The sequence below is a fragment of the Chaetura pelagica genome, unplaced genomic scaffold, assembly GCF_000747805.2.
Source record: "Chaetura pelagica isolate M959 unplaced genomic scaffold, ChaPel_1.0 scaffold90, whole genome shotgun sequence".
In the NCBI taxonomy this organism is placed as follows: domain Eukaryota; kingdom Metazoa; phylum Chordata; class Aves; order Apodiformes; family Apodidae; genus Chaetura; species Chaetura pelagica.
This window is the reverse complement of record NW_009953496.1, coordinates 17,901,034-17,922,528: the sequence shown is the minus strand read 5'-3', so window position 1 is coordinate 17,922,528 and position 21,495 is coordinate 17,901,034. Positions and strand designations below refer to the sequence as shown.

The 21,495-nt window shown below is 34.8% G+C and overlaps 1 protein-coding gene across 1 annotated transcript in view; it reads left to right on the top strand.

The window, feature by feature from the left end:
- Positions 1-4,179: 4,179 nt before the first annotated feature.
- The window catches only part of HMGCLL1 (3-hydroxymethyl-3-methylglutaryl-CoA lyase-like 1), a 58,410-nt gene continuing 41,094 nt past the window's right edge, over positions 4,180-21,495 (top strand). Inside the window, exons 1-5 of the mRNA XM_009999270.1 lie at positions 4,180-4,290; positions 6,357-6,452; positions 7,441-7,548; positions 12,505-12,600; positions 14,368-14,516. Of these exons, the coding sequence (XP_009997572.1) occupies positions 4,180-4,290; positions 6,357-6,452; positions 7,441-7,548; positions 12,505-12,600; positions 14,368-14,516 (560 nt within the window). The remainder of the gene's footprint in view (positions 4,291-6,356; positions 6,453-7,440; positions 7,549-12,504; positions 12,601-14,367; positions 14,517-21,495) is intronic.

Here is a 21,495-nt window from a genome sequence, read left to right as displayed (position 1 = left end):
CTGCTGTTTTCATTTTAATGACTTATATTTTATTGCAAACAGCCGTGCAGCAATTTAATAAGTGTACTAGCAGATTTTATTAGAATTTAATAACTAATGGAAATGACAGTAGAAATGTTAGAGCTATTACTTAACAATAGAAATCCCTACAGTGAATTCTCAATCAGTTCAGATAATCTCCTGATATATGAAAATCAGTACTCTTTCATGAGCTGACAGAAGCCTTCTAACAAAAGCTGCGAGTGCATTCAAATTAAATTTGAAGAGGTGGACTAAAGTTATACCTGTAGATTTAATCTCCAGTGTAGGAGAGACATAGACATGCTGGATCAGATCCAGGAAAAGACCTAGAAGGTTAATGAATTGAAGCATCTGTTGTATGAGGAGAGGCTGAGAGAGCTGAGAGTATTTAGCCTGGAGGAAAGAAGGCTTAGAGGGATCTTATCAATATGTACAAATTCCAAGTGGGGTTGATAAAAAAGATTAATTCAGTGACAGGACAGGAGGCAGTGGGTACAAACTGAAGTACAAAAAGTTCCATTTAAAGATTAGAAAAGTCTTTTTTACTGTGAGGGTGGTCAGCACCTGAACAGGTAGCTCAGAAGTCACCATCCTTGGAGATATTCAGGACCCAACTGAACATGGTTCTGGGTAACCTGCTTTAGTTGACCCTGCTCTGAGGAAAGATGATTGAACTAGATGATCTTCAGAGGTCCCTTCTGATCTCAATGATCATTTAGTTTATTCCATATAAGTTATCTCTGCATTTAACTAATTTTATTCTGTAATGATATATTTGCATTTTATATTTCACCCTCCTATGGATGATTGTATTCTTTTTTGAAGTAGGAAGTCCAAAACTAGACATAATATTTCTACCCATTAAGTGTCAGGCTACTGTTTTATCTGTGACATCACTGTTTATAGCCTAGGATTAGATTCGCCATTTAATTTAGTATTTTTATTTATTTTTAACTGTTTAGTCAGATACTCTCTATCTTTTATTTTACAACTTTTAAGATTTTTTTTTTCTTGAGGGGTAAAAATTATTAAAATGGAGAAATAAACGTGAAAAAAATAGTGAAGGAAAACAGTAAAAAAATCCTTTAATTAGTCCACCAGCATCAGATACAGAATGGATAGTCCTAAGTATTGTATTATGTATTGCTTTTATTGAAATGCATCATACTTCTTTCTCTAGTGTGTCACCAGATTTTTGAATTTCAGTCCTGTTGTCTAAAGCACTTACAGCTGTTTCATTTGTGGTATTTCTATGTTATTGTTCAGGTCATGAATAAGCAATGATATAATAAGAAAAATGTACTTAATGAAAGCTCAAGGACTGAATGTTTTTGCTAGTCATGGCCTGTTCCTGGCTACTGGTCTTCATATCAGGAGCATATGGCAAAAGTTCCAGGACAAATACTCAGTTTATCTTTGCTGAAGGATATTCACCAGGTGTATCCCCCTGTTTTCTGAATATATGTATCTATTTTTTATATTTCATAGGTGAATCTTCTCAATTTTCCCCCTAGTCAACTTGGGAATCAATGTTTTATATCTGCCTTCCAGTATTGTGAGCTATATAAATAAGTCTCTGCAATACCACTTCAAGCATTAGTTGATTATGTACTAAGGTTTTAATTTCTTCCTGTTAATTTCCTCTATGTCTTGTAAAGTTTAGACACACCTATGTGTTCAGAAGATTGACAGCTATGTCTGGACACACCTATGTGTTCAGAAGATTGACAGCTGTTTTCTTTGTTCTATTATTTATCTCAGAGCCTTCTCCCAGTTTTGGGGCATTTGTCCATGTCACTGCACACATACTTATGGAGTTATTATTCTATGTCCCTGCTGATCCCTGTTTAAAACTGCTCTCTGGAATAATTCTTCCCTGTACAAGATGGACCTACCTTTGTTCAGTTGTCCTCTGTGCCAGAACACCACCTTGTGGAAAAGCAAAGCAGAGCTTCATCTTTGCTTGTTTAGAAAGACTGAAAAGACCTTAGCATCCAGATTCTTCCCGCTTACTTTTTGGTCCTTTCAGTTACTTTTGAGTAGCTCTGGGTAATATTTCCTAGTGCTATTAAGGTCCATGTGAATGGGCTACATGGAATAAAAATCAGAAGGTGGAAGGAACCTCATGACCTTTACTAGAAGTGGTGAAGCAGTAAAAGAGATGTAAAAAGTGTTTTTGTTTAATTTGATTATGTTTATGGTTGTGCTAAGATTGTACTGCTCTAATTAAGGCTTACTAGGATTTTCTATAATGAACTTAGTTTTATTGATTTCTGAGCTTACAATGTCTATGTAAAATTCTGTCATATTTTGGCATGTAGCTGTGTTTTTATGTTGCTGTTTTAGGTGATTTTTCCCATTTCTGGACTGACACTGTTGTGTAGGGACAATGGCTATAGACGGACTGTGACTCTGTCAGTCAAGTGCTACCCACAGTTCACAAAGTTGGCTATGGGCATCTTCCCCATTCCCATTTCACTATTCCTTTCCTGTTCAATTTTACAGCTATTTTTGTTGGCAACATTTTCCAATTCCATGTTCTATAACATATTACCTAGTTCAGACTCAAAAGAAGGCGTCATTGGTCATATGTTCCATATGGTTGAGGCAAAGATAAGCTAAAGAAATGTGCACATTTTCTTGTAATTGGGTTCCTGTCTCTCTCCCTAAAAATAAGACATCTCCCTTCTATTCTAAAATCCTTATGTTTTGTTTTCCTTCTTTTTTTTTTTTTTTTTTAAATACTCTTTGGCTGCATTCTGTTTTGAGGGAGGCAATTTTTTTGTGGTTTTATATGCTTTTTGTTCTCCTTTGGCAAGGCTTGATGCATGGAAAAAACAAATTTTCCAGGCTCTTACCCTTTTATGTCAACTATTTCCTTTTTGCTATTTCAAACATAGTGCTTTGGAAGTCATTATATTTTAACAGAGCCACTATGTAATTCAGTAAGCAGTCACCTCTAAGTAGCTACCATAATGACTTTCTATACTTTGATACATAAAAATACTTCATATAATACAGATTAGTCAATATTTTTTTTCTGAAACAAAATTATTTAACGGACATGTTTAGCGTTTAATGTAAGTATTTCTGTAAGGTTCACTTTTTTTGGATTCCCTTAAAATACAGAAACTATTTTTCTTTTTTATTTATGTTTTCTATTTATTATCTGTAGACCATTTAATACTACACCTGAAGGTGTAAAAATGTCTCCAAGTTGGTCTCGTGCTTGCAGGTGGCAGTGAGCCTGGCACAGAATGTGACTGGTGGCTCAGGTGACTTCTTTATCTGTGTTTCAAGTGATGCCCAAATATTCATCTCTTATGCTCAGAAGATTTCCCAAGAAAGCAGGGAATCTCTTTTTTCTTCCTGAAGTGTATCTCCACCATCATAGAAGAATGTCCTAACAGCTAGTTACTGAGTATTGAATCATAGTTACAGGCAAGATTAAGGTCAAAAGATACTTCTTTACTCCTCTGATTCAATGTGGGCCACAGAATGAAAAAAAATGCTAAAATGTACTCTTGTCGTGTCTTTTTTTGTTTCTGAATTGTGTCCAGAGGTTATGCACAGTAAAATGCATAAATAGTACACAGGAGCCTCAGCCTAAGTATTCTGCCTCCCTTTTACTTGTTTGTTATCTGAGCTTCAGCAATGCAGTGTAAGAGAAATTATTAGTTATGCCGAGGAGCAAGATGGTCAGAATACAGTTTGTGAGGTGAATAAGAAACTGACTGAGGAGGGAATAAGAGGTAATATTGAAAGCAGATTTATTAGACCACAGAGGTGCTGTTGGTGGAGTTTCTCAAGTCTTTTAAAAAAATACGTTTTTTCTTTAGCACTTACACATTTATATATATATATATATAATATATGTTTTTGTTAGAATAAGGTAATCTTGTTAGTCCAAATGTTCTCATGAAAAAATATCAAGGTCGTAACATCTGTTGATGACAGAAAGACAGGAGACATCAGTGCCACACTGATGGCACACAGGAGGAACTGAGTGACCTTGAAGACGGGAGCAGTCAATGTGCTGTAGATGAAATTCAAAGCAAAGCAAGATTCTTCTGGACTCAGAGCCAGGATGTTTACTCTAAGCTGTTTGTTCATCAGCTTGAAGGGTATAAGGATTTGTCTGCCTTAAGTTTCCACTACATGGCCCCTGTAATAGTCATCCCATACATTGTTCTTAATGTTGTGTTCAAGAGCAGTGAATTCAAGTTGGGACTGGCTAGTGGACAGGAAGGATATAGAGAAAATCAGAGGGTGAGAAACCTGGGCTAAGGCTCAAAGAGATTTTATTACTCAAATATCACAGATGGAGAATAAAAATCAATACTTGACTGCTTTTCTGCAATATCCCTTCCAAATTTCTGTCCCATACAAAAGCCAAGGACTGCAGGCATCCCCTGAACGACTGTGTGAATGGCTACTGCACATGTTGGAGCTATGTAAATTGTTCTGTAAAGACAGATGCAGTTGGTTGATTTCAACAAAAGTTTTGCCATGGTAGGAATTTACAGGATTTGGCCTAGAAATTAAACATTTTTGCCACCAAATTTTATTTTTTGATGCTCTAAATTAAGCTTTGGTTCACATAATCTATTTTAGCTCCATTTTTGTTGTTCCCCACCCCCCATCACAACTCATAGCACAGCTGTGGCATTTGTCTTGTTACAAGAAGGATCTGATAATCATGAAGTAACCGAGATTTATGCCTGTAATGCTGAAGTGGTACCATATTTGTGAAAATAAAAAATAAAAATAATTAAAAAAAGAGAAACAGTATGCAGCAGATGTGAAGGTTTTACCTTCACATTTAAGTAGGTTTATACTGTCAGGGAGTGTGGGCTTAGCAAAACCTGACAGTGTTTCAAATTACCAGATGTTCCACATGATCAAATAGATACTATACAGCTGTTTCCCATTCTTTTTACTGGGCTCAGATAAATACACAGTAAATGCTCTGAAATATGTTTATTGTATTTTGGCTAGAGTTGTGGCTGCTGCTGCAGAGATCTTGCTTTCATCTATGGACACTGAGAATGTGGGGGGAAACCAAAGGTGCTGTGGGAACGCTTATTTTCTGTTACTTTGAGGAGAAATTAGTGGATATTTGGTTGAAACAACCCTGATGATACTAGCTAGGGAGGGATGAAAAATGGGATGATGGGAGATTAGTGGCCCTATCTGCACACTGCAGAAGTGACTTTTGATCTCTAGGCACTATCCCCCTCGGCTGACAGTGTTGTCCTTCCCATGCAAGTTTAACTTTCAGGGGAGGTGGTGGGTGCAGCAGAAGCAGCCATCCCACAGGTAGCTCAAGCTTATCCCAGCATGAGCTTTCAACAAGAATGGAGACACTCGGTTGGATTTTTTATTCAGTGTAATACAGAAAACAGGGCATCTCCAGAGCTCCTGGTGGGACTGCCTGCATCCCTCCTGTCTACTCATGCAGGTGCTGGCAGCATGCCCCAAGCTGGCCATTTGATTTGTTTTTTAAAGACACATAGCTTTTTTTGGGGTCAGTCTGAGTAACTGCTCTGAACTGTTTCAGGACAGAAAGGCCCAGGTTATGTTAACTTCCACACCTGTCAGCTTTATTCAATAACAGAGCAGCTAAGTAATAAAAAAAGATGTTTCATTTCCCTTCACCTGCTTTTCTGCTCTTGTTTCTCCTTCCCTCCCTCAAGCTCCCCATGCTCTCCTTAGCTCTTTGACCTTATTGCTGCCTTCCTTCCCTCCTTTTGCCGTCGGCCTCCTGCCTTTCCAGATCTTCCCTTACACCTGGAAAATTCTTCTTCGTGTTTACCAGGGGCCTTCCTTGTTCTTCTTTAAATCCTTTAAAACCTTAATCTTCAAGGCAGAGGAATTACTTTCATCTTTCATTAATAATCTCTTTAACATTTCTTGACTGCTCTGTTCTTTTCAGATTTATAGCCTGGTCTTGCAAACGTTTACAGAGAAGTAGCTGTTTGGTTAAATTGAGAACATTCAGATAGAGGTTTGGAGGACTGGATTGTTCATTGGGAAGGTTTTTGTAATGGAAATATTTCTTATTCTGTAAAATACAATGTTTAGTTATGGTTTTATATACATTTTTATAATAAACATTTGTGGCCTTAGAGGAGCAGTGATAACTTCTGCATGCGATAACTTCTGCTTTTAACTTTTATTCCCAAACTCAAGATGTGGAACATGTTCTCATAGAATTTTAAAGCTCATGAGCAAATTTACTGTTGATCATTTGACTTTATACCCAGAATCATAGAAGAGGACATGTACGTGGTGTACCTTTTATCTTAGTGACCCTTCATTGTTTTGTGTTTCAGTATAGATTTGTGTTTCAGGAATCTCAAGCTTCTGGACTGCCTGAGTACATAAAGATTGTAGAAGTTGGGCCAAGAGATGGATTACAAAATGAAAAGGTAAGTTTTCTCTTTTCTGGAAATGTGTTTTGACATGCACATCAGCATTATTTTCATTGTGTAAAAGACACATATCCTGCTAATCGTGTCTTTTCTATTTTGTACTATAAATGCATTTACTGATGTGAGTGTTAATAACTGTCTTGTATATTAGAATAAAAGCACATTAATATTTAGTCAGATGTTAAGACATAAGTTCTCGCTATACTTAGTTAACTAGCCTTTCTGTTACTCTGCTGCTGTTTTTCTCTATTTGTAGTTGTATTGTCAATCAGTCACATTCTGTCATGACAGAACTGATAAATGCCATAAAATATTGCCTATCTTAATGATGTGTTTGTGCTACATGTGCTACTCTACTAGGGTTAGTACAGTAGGTTTTGTCACAGTTACTGTGAACAGGCATGGAAAAAAGGAGAAATGGTAAGGAAGCATAGAAAAAGATTGAAAGAGACTATGTAAAATAGGGTACATGTGTCAAAACAAGTATCTCTTTCCACAAACAGGAGGATAAGCTTATGTATTTCATTGTTACTGACACCAAAGGTGTTAATAGTATAAACAGAATAGGAAGTTCACTCTGCTTCAGCTGTGGAGATTTTTTTTTTCCATTTTTCTCTGATTGTACTATTCTGTGTTACTGTTTCCTTTGTCACTTTTTGCTAGGTTTGTGTTTGTTTAATATTAATTAATGAGGCTACTGCAAGTGCTTTCTATTTCTTTTGTGCTGGACAAAAAATGGAGTAGGGTCATGTACACTCCCTAATGGTTTTCTTGTGCAGTAGCTTCCTACTGTTGTTAAGCTGTATAGTTATGGTACAGTGTATGAGTACAGGTGTTTTTTGTGTTTTGTTGTTGGTTTTTTTTTTTTTTTTCTGTTTTAAAAGTATAGATTATGTACTAAGAACATCTCACTTACAAAAGTTTCTTACTTCATGAAGTTAGTTTACTATATATGCTATACTATGGTATACCTCTGTGTCCATAGGTGATAGTCCCAACTGATATCAAAATTGAGTTAATTAACCGGCTTTCCAGAACAGGGCTGCCTGCAATAGAAGCAACCAGTTTTGTTTCATCCAAATGGGTCCCTCAGGTATGTAAATTCATCACCATTCAGAATTAGTTCAATCTAAGTGCCATTTCATGCAGTGCAGGTTTCCAGTAGTATAGCCTGTATAATTGTGCAAGAAGATGGAACAAAAACAGTATGTTGTTTATTCATAAAATCAGATATTATTGTGAGACACTGCTTTTCAAGACTTACACTTTTTTTCAGGTCAGCTGGAGTAATTGTTAAAAAGTAGTCAAAACTGAGAAAAATCCAGCAAGCTGTGCAGAAAGTTGCTGAATTCCTAACTCCAGAAGGGAAGTGTAAGCCAAACATGGTAACAAGGAGAGCAGAAGTTGTAGCCTTTATGGCCAAAGGACTGTCCAGCAGTCCATGAGAACAGAGCAAGCCTGGTGAGGGTAGCCAGGGCAGCCAAGAGTACTCAGGATCAGGTGAGTCCACAGGGATGCAGCAGGTCCAGGGGCAAACTGGGAAGTCAACTCTGTGAGACAGTCAGGATCCACTCAGGAAGGTATGTGGTAAACACAGGCTTGGCTGCAGCTGTGCAGCTGCAGTTTGTCAGGCAAGGAGGAAGCAGGAGAGTGTCCCAGCTTACAAAGGGAAGACACATTAAGACATTTTAACAGAGCTGTATGGGGAGCTCTGCTGATCTGCTTTCCATTCTTTTATTGGTGAGCTTCAAGGCTTCTGATTGAGGCTTCTTAATTTGCTCTCTTCTTATCAATCGGCTGGCCTTGAGCATAGGCAGCTAAACTCTAAGAAGGGAAGCACTATGGACCCTGACCAACAGAAATGTTAGGAGTATAATTTACCATGGTTACTACATAGGGTGTGAGAAATCTTAAATATTGTCATCACTTTCCAGACATAAATAATTTAGCACATGATTCCCTATTTCCCACTTGCAGAACAAGGGTAGGAATTTGAATGAGTATGTGTGTGCAAGGGACAGCAGTAAATGGGGAGTGAGAGAACTGGGTCACAAGATGCTGAGTTTGGAAAAGACATGTGGGGACAATGTATCAACCCTCTGAGCAAAGGGCAGCTGGGATTCAGAATGTTGAGTGTAGACATAGTGATAAAGATTTGAGGATATGAAGCTGTCAGGATGCAGAGTACTTAGCTTGAGTATCGAGTTGAACACTAGTGGGGTGGATCTCTGCGGGACAGCCATCGTGAAGGGGACTTGCTGTGGAAACAACATTAGTTCAGAGCTCTAGAATCAGAGAATAAAAACCTGAGTGCACAGGACTTGTGCAAACTGGCAGAACTTCTCTACAGAGCCCCCTAGTGCCAAACCAGGGGAGTAAACTCCCCAGGCCTAAGAGTTGTGTGGATTGTCATGGTAACTTTACTCTTCCCTGAAGCCAAAGACCATATTTTATCTGCTGCACTTTGTAAATTTCCTCTGTGCAGTCCTCCTTTTCCAAACACATACACTGAGATCCTATGGATTCTAGTTAAGGAGAAGTGTTGCAGATTCTATCCTGATTTTGAGCTTGCTCACAAAGAAGCAAAGACTTTCTGCAGCTAATAATATAGAGAAAATTCTGTACAGTGTTATTGTTGTCTTGTGGAATAGAGACAAAGAAAGCTCGTACATTTCATTTTCTCCTTATTTGTGTATATATTTAATTGTAATTAAAGAATTGCGATGGTGATACGTTACTAATATTTAATATTGTTCCTACCTCTTTCTACTCTTCTGAGAACTAATAGTCATCAGTGTAAAAAGAAAGGTAGCATACCTTTCTTCTTTTCTCCTAAATTAAATTCCATTTTCCACATTTGGGAGTATGTTTGGAAGATCTAAATTTGGGACTTCAGTGTATGTAATAGTATTTAGGCATGTTAGTTATTTTGCAGATCTGGCACTCTGAGCAGCCATAATGCCTTTTGATGAATTGTAATAATTTGATTACTATTTTTCCAAAATGATTTTTTACATTTGGTACCATTCAGAAGAAATCTCAGCCTTTCTGAAATAAACAGCAATTCTAAATCAGTATTAGGGGCTGCGAGACTTTAATTTGAGATTTAACACTGCAAGTTCAGGCCTAGTTCTGAAGTATACTATGTAGCTGCTGGTTTTGCAGATTTAATAATTCCCCACAAGTAAGGAAATAAGTCAATACTTGTCTATATAATTTAAACAAATTTTCAAGAAATTATGAACTTGTTTGCTCCGAAGCATTTGGGTACTTACATGTTTAGTAAGGACTACACAAGTTATTTACCAAGTAAAACTTGATATTAGTTTATTTGAGAAAATACTTCATTTTTTAACATAGTTACACATCTTTTGTCAAAATGCATATAAAGTTTGTCCTTTTTAAACCAAAAATGCATCCTGGGCCTGGACTGTATTCTAGGCTTTCCTCTGAGAAACAAAAGCTTGGCATGATAATACTTCTTATTCATAAGTTAGCTGAGCAAACCGGCTGTACAGCACTCTTTAAGAGACTACTTGGATATATTTCAGCATTCCTGGGATCACCAGGGAAGGGCCTAAAGGAAGGATAATAGTAAAAGGGGAAGGGAACAGCAACAATGCAGAATTTCTTTGGTGTTAACACAGGGGCAATGAGTTTTCAGGTTGTGTCCATTAGAAGTAGCTTGGGTAAGTTTTTCCAAGTGCCATCAAGCTTTGGCAGTTACAGCAATAGAGAATGATGTAGGGATTATGAAAAATTAGAAGGAAAAATCCAAAGAAAAGGTGGGTTTCTTAATTTATTTTAAAATTATTTCCTTTCCCTGTGAGCCATTGGGAGTACCAAACTTAGCACAGGTTTGTCAGTTTTGGAAACAATTAACAACCCTTTCTTATTTTAAATTCACATCTGAATACTTTATTATAATGGCTTAATTTATGTTTAAAATTTTTTTTTGTTTTAAAGATAAGATTGTGTTGCTTTGATAGGGAGAGCAATCTTGACTTTGTCTTTTCTCCTTTCTTTTTTTCTTTTTATAGGTTATGGGAATACAATTCAAAATGATGTTTATGTAACTCATTCACTTATTTCTTCTGCTAGTATTTTAAAGCTCTTTTATAGTTTCCCATCCACTGTTTTTTTTGGCAGAGATTTTTTTACTGAAAAAAGCTAAAAGAAAAAGTTCCACAGTAGCAAGGTGCCATATAAAACAGGATCCCACACCTATAACCTAAATGGCCAAAAATTATAAATACCTACCATTAGAAAGCTTATTTTAAAATAAATTTTTAAAATAAATATTTTATTACCATTTAAAATCTTATAACATGCAATATGTGTTAAAATGGGATTTTACTTACAGGAAAAATAGTAAAGGGACAAATGCAATACATGTAATATTATTTGGACCTGGCAACTTTATACTACTTGAAAAATTTGTCATTTTGTTTTTTAACTATGTTTTATGCAGGCTATAGTTTTAGAGTGTGGAATTAGTTCCAGATTTGCCATTTAATTAATAATTTGGTTTCAAACAGTCTTCTTTGCCCTAAGAAATGTAAATACTATTTATGTTAAATTAAGGTATGAAAGATTGTTCTAAAAAAAAAAATGAAGGCATTTCCAAATGTTTTTTTGTGAGGTTACCAGAAATGTTAAGCAGTCACACTGATTTTGTTCATGTAGAAGCCACAGCAAAAAGTTGCTTTGTGACATCACTTGTTTCCTGATGCGAAATGCGTTGTGTCTGGCTACCTATATGTGACATACCATATGTTAACTTCTTTATAGATAAGTTTGGCTTACATTTGAGGAGCTATACATGCATTTTTCTGATATTTTTAACCTATTTGTTTTCATAGTGGGAAATAAGTTACAGGAATATTCCAGGTTGCCAGTAGTGTTGTCACTTATTAACCCAGTTTAATTTAATAACACATATTTAGAGTTGTGGTACTGCAAAACTATCAATAAAGTATCCATTGAAAATAATGAGTAATGAAAGCTTTGCAGTTCATGTCTTTTTATGTGGTACTCCTCAAATGACTTTTCATCAGTATAGAAAGAATCAAAAATCCAAATTAATATTGTTTACTTGGAAGATTTGCTTTTATGAGACCTAGTTTCAAAAGCATTTAAATACACTATACAATTTTTAAGGCTCAAAATTTCTAAGACATGAAATGCGAGGGATATGTTTTATTAACTACATGCACACCATTAAAAAATAAGCTAATTTTTCCTCCACTTCTTTAATGAAAATGTGCTTGTGAAAATAATCTGCAGTTTATTACATGAATAAGTCTTTGATTCATCTTCTTGTTTAGTACATGGAGTATATTTAATCTTGAGTAAGAAAAGTGTTGAGTATCTTAAAAAGGCAGAGTTTATTTTGTGAGGAGACAAAGGAAAGAAATGTTTGAATAAAGTAATGGTCGTTGATCTTTGCTATAATAAGGAAGTCATTTCCTTCTTTTGAAATAAAATCCGAAATATATTAAAATGTACACACTGGATTTTTCTGTTTTTTAAGGACAGATACATGATTAGTCTTTTCAAATATGCTGATTACAATGTTGAGTAATTCAGAGTCAATTATGCTTAAGATTGTGAAGTCACATTTATCAGAGTGCTCATGGTTTCAAGATTTGGGTTGTTTTAATATGTTGCTTACTCTGTTAATTCCACATATTGAGTCTACTGAGATAAGTTTAAAGTTACAGTAATAGATGATGATCAACATGATCACAAATCTCAATTTATGACAGAAATTATGTATTTACGGATATACACAAAAAGAAACACTGTACAAATCTTACCCCCAATTCTATATTCAGGTAGAAATGGAAAGCTTGCAACTCAAATACTGAAATGTTAAGAAATTAAAAAATTGAGTGTTTGTATATCATCAATTTAACCCCTTTGTTGTCACGCTTTCTATGAGCTATATACCTGATGAAGGCAAAAACATAGTCTAAGCCAATTTTTACTTAGCTATATAAGATCAGAGAGTAACCACTGATCAATACAAATTTATTGTGTATTTTAGATGGCAGATCATAAAGAAGTAATGAAGGGCATTGAGCGGCATCCTGGAGTCCAATATCCTGTTCTCACACCTAATCTTCAAGGTTTTCATTCTGCTGTAAGTGTCTTCCTAGAAGATGTCCACAATTACCTCCTTCATGTTTCAGATGCCTTCAGTTCAGTACCATAAACTAGCTATTTAATGTCACATAACCTGTCCTGTTAAAACTAAGCTATAGTCTTTTTTAATTAAAAACTCTCAATTTTTGTTATGAAAAATAGCTAAATTCACAGAGTGATGTTAAGCTCTATATATTAATATTTTAATGGAAGTATTGATCACACAGTCTTTTCAAATTCCTATAAATGATGCTTGTGTATAAGGAGAAAGACAGCAGTCCTTTGACTTGTTGGCCCAAGAAAAGTTTCTGAAGAGTGTCTTATTACTGGAAAATAGTGAAGAAGAATGCAGAAAGAACCAAATAAATTAGAAGGCTTTATAGGAGAGCATTAGATTTCTTAAACTCTGCATTTCATTTTTTGGGGTTGTTTGAAAGCTTAAATTGTTACAGTTCATATAAAATTATGGACTTGAAGTGCATAGAATTGCAAACATGGAGCAGTTCAGTCTTCATACAATATGCACAACAATTGACAATAAAATCTTTACACTTCTTGGTTTTCTGAACATTTTTAATGCTGGTGTGCTTTTGTCTTGTTATAGGACAAGCCATATTTGGAAAGCATACTGCTTGATGGACATTTGTGGTGTAGTCTGTCATTCAGTTTCTATACTGTATATGAAATATCTGTTAAAAGAGAATCCTGTACATTGGGGAGGGAGTTTTTATAAGGGCATGGAGTGATAGGATAGGGGGTATGGTTTTAAATCTGCTATATCTCTATACCGCATTTAGTGATACAATTGAAAAATGCGAAAATACTTGTAGGTTGTTGCTGAATTCTTTCTTGAGGCTATTTTTTCCCCCCCTCCATTTCAAAGGATACTTATTCCTGTGAGGGTTGCTGAAGCTTAGATATTATTCTGCACAAGCAGAGAGAAGAGGGAAAGGCTCCATTCTTTTTCACGGAACAAGAGTATATTTCTCACTGGATAGTGGAAATTAATTAATTAGCTATTTTTCTAAGCTTAAATGTTTTCTTCTTCTACAATTTGACTTTCAACATTCTAATTTATTTACTGAGTACTGAGGGATGTGAGTACAAGCTCAGGCTAGTTGCCCCTTCAGTGGAGTCACCACATTTACACATTTTCTAGACTGGTGTTTGTTCTGAGACTTTTTCTCAGCAGACTCTCACATATTCATTTTCTACATCATCCATATCGACTATGACATCAAGAGCAACGTAGCCTTTGATGCTAGAGCTGGCTCTAACAGGTAAATCCCTGTTGGTTATTCTTGCTGCTCTGGCCACATGCACACACAGAGCTTTCCAAAGCATGAGAATGACTTCCTGGCATTCATGAGAAACAGTCTTTGTGCAGAGGGTGGATATTTCAGAGTTGTTATATGATCTCTTCCTTTTCTGAAAAATAAATATAAGTATCAATCATTGTTATTTTCATAGTTGGTTTATAAGGTTTCCAACATCTTAATACTGTTATCATTTATCACTTTAAAAATTGCTTACCTAATTGTGAAAAAGAGGAAGTAAATATGGCATGGTGAATTAAATCAAAGTTTGATTCAATCTATTTTCATGTAATGGATTTTAAAGAAATTGGAATGAAACTTATATTTTAGATATGGATACTATACTTACAATGTGCTTTTAAATTCTAGAGTGGCATAAGGAATTAAATTCTTAATCTAATCTTTTAATATAGTATTATGATTCGGTTTTATTGACATTTATTTTTCAGATTGCAGCAGGGGCTACAGAAGTGTCAGTATTTGGTGCAGCATCTGAATCCTTTAGCAAAATGAATATTAATTGTTCAATTGAAGAAAGTATGGAAAAATTTGAAGAAATCATTAAATCTGCAAGGATTATGAATATTCCAGTGCGTGGGTAAATATGAAGATTCTTAAGTAATACAAAGTTATTTGAGTCACAGGGTTTATCTGTATGGTATATAATATCTATATACATTTTTACATTTTAGCTTAGTTTACAAATAGTCTTTATTGTGATTTTTAAGAAAAAGTTGGATGTATTTAGAAATTTTGCTTTATGTTTTGTATCTGCTTAATGGTGACTAATGTTCTCTGAAAACTGAAAAAAAAATAGCTGAGTGCAATAAACATAGCCATTTTATTATACAAATCTGTTTTTACCATCACAGATGACAGAATAAAGTTTATTGTGTTGCTGAGAACTAATAACACTGTTGTCTGCACTTTAAAAATACTCTGCATGCTGTTATTATGTCACTTCATGCACTGTAGAATCAAGATATAAAAGTGATAGACCAAATTTACTTCTAAGAAAAAAAATATTCTCAATGTAAGTTATTCTGAAAACTCCAGGTGTTCAAGTATTTGGAGTCTCTAGTGCATGAAACTCTGGAATTGTCCAGTATTTATCTTTCTCTGGAGTACCTTCTCTTACGATTGAAATAATCCTGAATGGTACTCATCCTTGAACAGCCTTTCTTTTTCATTTCCTTTTTCTTTTTCATTACACAAAGCTCTTATCTCAGATTACTTGTGGAAGTCCTTGTGAATGTAAAAAGGCTTACATAGGTCCAAGGAGAAGCTCAACAGAGGTATATACTAAGACAAGAGATTAAGTGCTTGAAAACCTGTCTGGGAATAAATACTAGGTTCTCTCTTTCCTTCAGAAGCAGTGGTTTGGTAATTCTCCTACTCAATGTTTCCATGGTAGTATGGTATTTGCTTTGAAAAAGGAAGAGCTGACTTGTATCTTAGCCTCAAAGGGTTACAGGATAACAGAATGGTTTAGGTTGAGAGGGAACATTGAAGATCAACTTGTCCAACCCAAAGATTTTTACACACGCACACATCCAACCAAGGGTAGCTTGTAAATTCATGGGTCCCCATTCCCTAGCTTGATTATATGTTTCAGAAAATCATGGAATAGAGAGGTAAAGAACTTTCACTGTATTGAGAAACAATAACTTGTGGGAGTGTTTGAGTACTCTGCCTAGCTCCTAATCTGTCAGGTAGAGTCAGGGTTTGCCTTCCTGAGCAATTTTTCTTATAAGAGGTCTGTTTCTTGATAGGTCTTTACCACCACTGTTTCTGAAACTAGATTCTGAGCTAAGATCAAATCTAGTAATTTGGGTTCTCCAGGAAGATTAAGCTCTAGGATGTCTGAATTTTATGTCCCAGATTGGTGTGGATAAGGGAGTAGACAGTCAATCCAGAAAAGACAGCATGTGTATGGCAACAAATCTTATGCACTGGTGAACATTTTTACACTAAGCTTTTGATTTCTGGTTTTCTCAGATGTGTAGGCATGTCAGGCAATATTTTTTGTTTCATATTCCTGTATTTGACTAAGAAAATGGTGTAATAGAGACAACAATCAAGGGAATCCTCAAATCTTATTCTCTGTATGTTTTTAGAAAGCTCTGGGTGTCAACAAATAGACTTTGCAAACTGTCCAAAAGATGTAAACTGCAGGTGAAGAAGAAGCCCCTGTAGTGTAGTCTCATGTGGGAGCTTCAAATGTCAACTTACCTTCTGTGCACTATTTTCTCATGTTTAAGAAACTGGCAACCTACTGCTTCTTTTTCCACATATTGTATGTCTAAGGCATTTGTAATACTCCAGTAGCAGTTATTCTGGCACTCATACAGTGATGTGATGGAAATTAATGTTCCCATGACAGGATTCTACAACAGTCTCATACATGTATTGTCTTCTAGCTGATGAACTGTGTGTGGTGTGTTTTTCTACACACAGCAGAAAAAAAAGGTGAAAGCAGCAGGATGGGAAAGCACACAGAGAGAGGAAGAAATAAGAGGCAGAAAATAGTCAACAGAAGCAGAGCACAAAAAAAAAAAAAAAAAAAAAAAAAAAAAAAAAAAAAAAAAAAAAAAAAAGAAATAAAATAGTAATTAAGACTAAAAGGAAGGAGAACAAAGCAAGGAGATACAAAGAGAGGAGTATCAAGATCCAGGTAATGAAGCAAACAATTAAAAACAGCAGTACAGAGCTGAAGAGGTATGACATAATTTAATTCAGAGAAAATACAACCAGATTATGATTTAGAAGTGCTTACTTCATGCATCCAGTTCAAAGACCTGTAATTTCATTGCAAACCTAGGCAAACTTCACACAGTATATGCAGAACAATTTTATTGAGTCTGTCATGCCAGGTGCAGTATGTTACCCAGTGCTTCAACCCTGAACTGCTTAATATCAGATATGCTACAAAGTGAACAGATTCAAAGTTGTCAATGAAAATTATGTAAGTTCACTCCAGCTTTAAGTTTTGAGCATGCTAAAAGATAAAAGAGAACTAGCTAACATTATCTGTTTGGACTTTGAGCACACTTCTGAAAAGTCCCTTCCAGGGAGATTTTGAGGAGGCAAAAATGTAATTAATGAAAAAGAAAATGTTGCTGTGGATCGGAATATAGACAAATATGTTTTCAAGAGAATAATTAGCAAGTATTGTGATACATTAAGTCTTGTTCATGCATGTTCATACTCATTCAGCTGTGGGTTGCAGAGGTACAGGAATCTGTAGGAAGTATTGAGATGGAATGATTACTTAGAAATAAAAATAATAAAGAGATTGTTTAATGTCCACTTACTTCAGTACTTTCATTTAAGCTCCAGTGTACTGTCTTTTGTTGAGAAGAATTCTGAAGACTATCAAAGTAATAGCAGGAGAACGAACATAGAAAAGCAGAATTCAGAAGGTCTTTTTTTTAAATGGTAGATCTCTTAGCAGTTGAACACAGTTCTAGAAGGTGGACTTAAACATTTTAATTAGATAAAAAATTAAAATATGCCCATAAAGAAGAAGCATCAGTTTTGAATGCTAGATCCAGAAAGTAAATACATCTGTTTACAACATTTCAGCTGCTTGTGAGGGGGAAGATTATGGAAGCAAACTGTCGTTTTCTATTTAATTCTGGAAGACTAAACTATAAGTTTCAGGAAGTAAAACTTACACAGAGAGTTCATAGAAGTATTCAGTGCAATCAAAGTGACTTTTTCCTTGAAATAAAAATAAAAATCATCTGTCAGTGCATGCAATATATGATCTTGATTTATGATCTTATATGTGGCTGCTACTAAAGAAGCTGCTTTTAGTGACAGGTAAAATAAAAATGGCAAAATTCTCTAAATGCTGAGACAGTCAAGGCTTTGTAGCAAGTTGTTCTTTGTGCCACGCAGGGGCAGAAACTGACAGTTCCAGAAGTTGAAATTTGAGACTTCCTGTTGAATGACCTCAAAATCCAGCACTTTGAAAACAAAAGGTTGGGATGTTACATAATTCATCAGTTGACATTTGGTGTTTAGAATTGGTGCTCATGGTTTGACTGGTTGTTATTTAATTTTCAGGAAAAGATTAGTTTCAGGTTTTATTTTGTTTTGTGGCTTCTATTTACTGAAAAGAATTATATATTGTCTACAGCTATTGTTGTCACATGGGGCAAATCTGAGCATGACCACCCAACAAGTCTGAGCTTGTTATCCTAAATCTGCTTGTACTTACTAGAGGGAAACAGGCAGTCTTCAGGCCATGGTTTATTGTAAGTGCTTTTTCAAGTTCCTGCCTTACAATAAGATGAACCACTCCTGATGATCCATCCTTTTGGCTTCAAAGGATTTTGGGTCCTATTCTATGTTAGCCATCCTGTAGGTAGCTTGTCTAAGACACAGACTGTAGATTATTGTCTTTGATATCAGAAGTTAGAAGAGATAAATCCCATCCTACTTGCGCATAGGCTAAGGATTAACACCTTGTCAATTATGTAAATTACAATAGATACAAGAAATGTATTAGTAGACTTTGTGCTGCAAAGTAACAAAGCTCTGGACTATGTAGACAAAGATTTGTACTCGGTGCACTGAGAATCAACATTTTGTTTTTAATCACCCTTTTAGAGACTTTTAAAAAATGGTGGCCAAAACCTGCAGCTTTTGCTCAAACAAGCTCCCAGGATTACACATTTTGTCTTCTAATATAAATTTTGTAGACTAAGTATTTTGCTTGAATTACTGAGGTAATAAAAATATTAATATGCATAAATTGTAATTGTAATAATTTCAATACAGAGATTGTTTCCTTTCTAAAGTACTGTTATTGTTTGAAGTGTTATTTATTTGCAGGAAATGGAGTTTAGTGCTTTGCCCTAACTCCTTATTTGTGCAGTTGAAAAATACTTCCAAAAATACTTTAAAGGGCTTCAAATTTTATTTCCTATTTTTACTGGCAATTTAGAGTTTATGTCGTGAGCATAAATCATTTGCAATCTTTGGATCTTATGAAAAATACACTCAAACAGTTGAAACTAAACTTTCAGTTTTACATGTCTTACTGTTGCTACAGCTGCACTAACATTGACTCGATCATCGTCCAGAAGATTTATGTTGTCAGCAGTCACATTGGAAATCTGTAGCACAGTACACAGTTTTCTAAATGTTTACTATATTAGTTCAAATATTTATAAAGAATTGAAGTCTTATGTATGGTCTTAGAAGTTAGACTATTTATTAGTGTCATAAAGGAGTTATTATTTTTATTTTTTGTACATGCATATAAACTTTACCGTAACATCTGGGATACATTCTGTGAAGACACTGAGCCAAATCAGTTATAAACTGTGTGGTCAGCTAACTACTACTATGCATATTCTGCATGTGAAATGACACAAAATAGTGCTGATTTTAGAACTGCATCTTTTAAAGCATAATTCAGAGACTATTAAATATATCACATATTTTTTAGCAATTAAAAATTAAGCCTAATAGCCAGGATTGGTGAAAAACACGCCAAAGGTTAACTGCAAATAGTCACTTGGATTGTGTTTTAATTTAAATATATTTTTAGTGTACATATGAAGAAAATGTTAAGTAAATTCTGATTATACTAGATTCTTCGAAGTTAATGTGTTCCAAAATTTGAGAAGACACAGACATAAACTGCAATACATACAATGAAACAGTAAGGAATTAAGGGATTGCTTTTTCCTCTTTTCCAAAATAAGTACTTCACTACCTACTTTGTGTCCTGTGACAGTGAAGTAAAGTCTGACTGTCTCCTCCAGTTCTGTTTAGGATTGTCTCAGTCTTAATAAAAATTAACTGGCAGCAGAAGAACTGAAAGGTTGTAATTTCTCTACTAGTAAAACTTCTTCATGACCAGGAATTAAAAGCTGTATTTATGTCCCAGCCCTTTTGAGGCCATTTGGACTATTTGTGTGTGCAAATGTGTATGCAAATGTTTAGAGGTTCAGTTTAAGAAAAACAGATGCAATATTTGCTCTAGAAGCATTTCCTTACAAAGCTGCTGCTTCATAAATTAAAGCATGTGTAATCACACATTAATTCTAAACTGGTGTATGTAATTCCTTTGTTTATAGTCTTACATTATTTAATAATGAGCAGTGTGGTGAAGTTCACAATACATAAAAGCATATTAAAATTTATCAATATTTGGCTTACATCTGTGTTTAGAATTCAAGTACTGGTTGGTACTTGAAATATGGCAATATTTTTTGCTATGACAAATAGATACCAAACAAATTATTGTATGCAATATTATTGTTATTATTACCTATTTTATTATGTTATAATAAAAGTTACAAGTTGCAACATACAAAATTCCTTGTTGGTTATAGGAAATAATTATTACTATATTACTTTGAAGCTAATACAGAAGGTGAGACATAAAATAGTGGAAAACTGAAAAAAACCATAATTTATTTCAGTTATCTTTATCTTGTGCTAGTGATACTTGGATTTGTTTTGAAAAAATGTGTAAGAGCTCATCAGTTTTATTTTAATGTACTTTATAACAGATAATTTTGGAAAGTAATAATGAAGTCTGTTTTGTTTATAAAGAACATCCTGATTACCTGAAACTTCTGATTATCAAGACAATCTGATCTTTATAATTCACTTCAGTAATACTCTTTTTTCTTCTATTACAGTTAATCTTAAATATCTTAATTCAAGATATTTGGATGGCCTCGCATTACTGTATTTTATATATCTAATTAGAAGTGCCATGAGATAAACTCCATCAATCCAGTTTTGCACAAGCCAATACAGTTTATAACTGCATATGTTTTACAAATACAGACAGACTTTCAACTCGTATTTTCTGGCATTCTGGAGTGCTTAGGACAGGAGTATAAATGGTTTTTCGCATTGCCTTGAACCCTCATTTTTAGATTACGCTGTGTAGTTTAGCATAGTCACAATTATGCTGATAATAGGGCGAATTATACCATTATCACTTCTTTAGATAGTAAAAGCAATATAACATTTTAATGTCAGTAAAAGTGACCCTATATTTGAGATTACAGGAAGAACAAAATGCAGATGAACAATTAATAGACTTGGAAGCAACACATTTTAGTATGTGGATGATAAACAAATCTACAGGGTCACACAGTATTAAGCCAGCTGGTCACAGTCCCCTGGAGAAGTTTGAGAAGCTAAAGATTGCTGGGATGTGGGGATTTCTCTCTACTGAGGATAGGTTAAGAAAAGGATGTAGGAGACATTGTAATATCTATCATACTGGAGGATTGCACTATGTAAGAAGATATATTTTCCTTAGGAATAACTTTATACCAACTTTTACCCATTATTTTGGTGCCTGCATATAGAAAGCAATATTATTAGTTAAGTTGTTGTTGCTTTGTTTTTTTTTAGAAAAGAGGGATACCTGAGGAAAGTAAAAACTATCCCTTTTTCTTCTTAAAGGGTAGTGTCAAATCAGAGTTGAAATCTTAGTATGAAATTATAAAGTAATAATAATGTGTTTGCTGGTATGTTACTGATTAATGCAGGGATAATTTGATATAGTTATTTAAAGTTAAGTGGTTTTGTGGCCC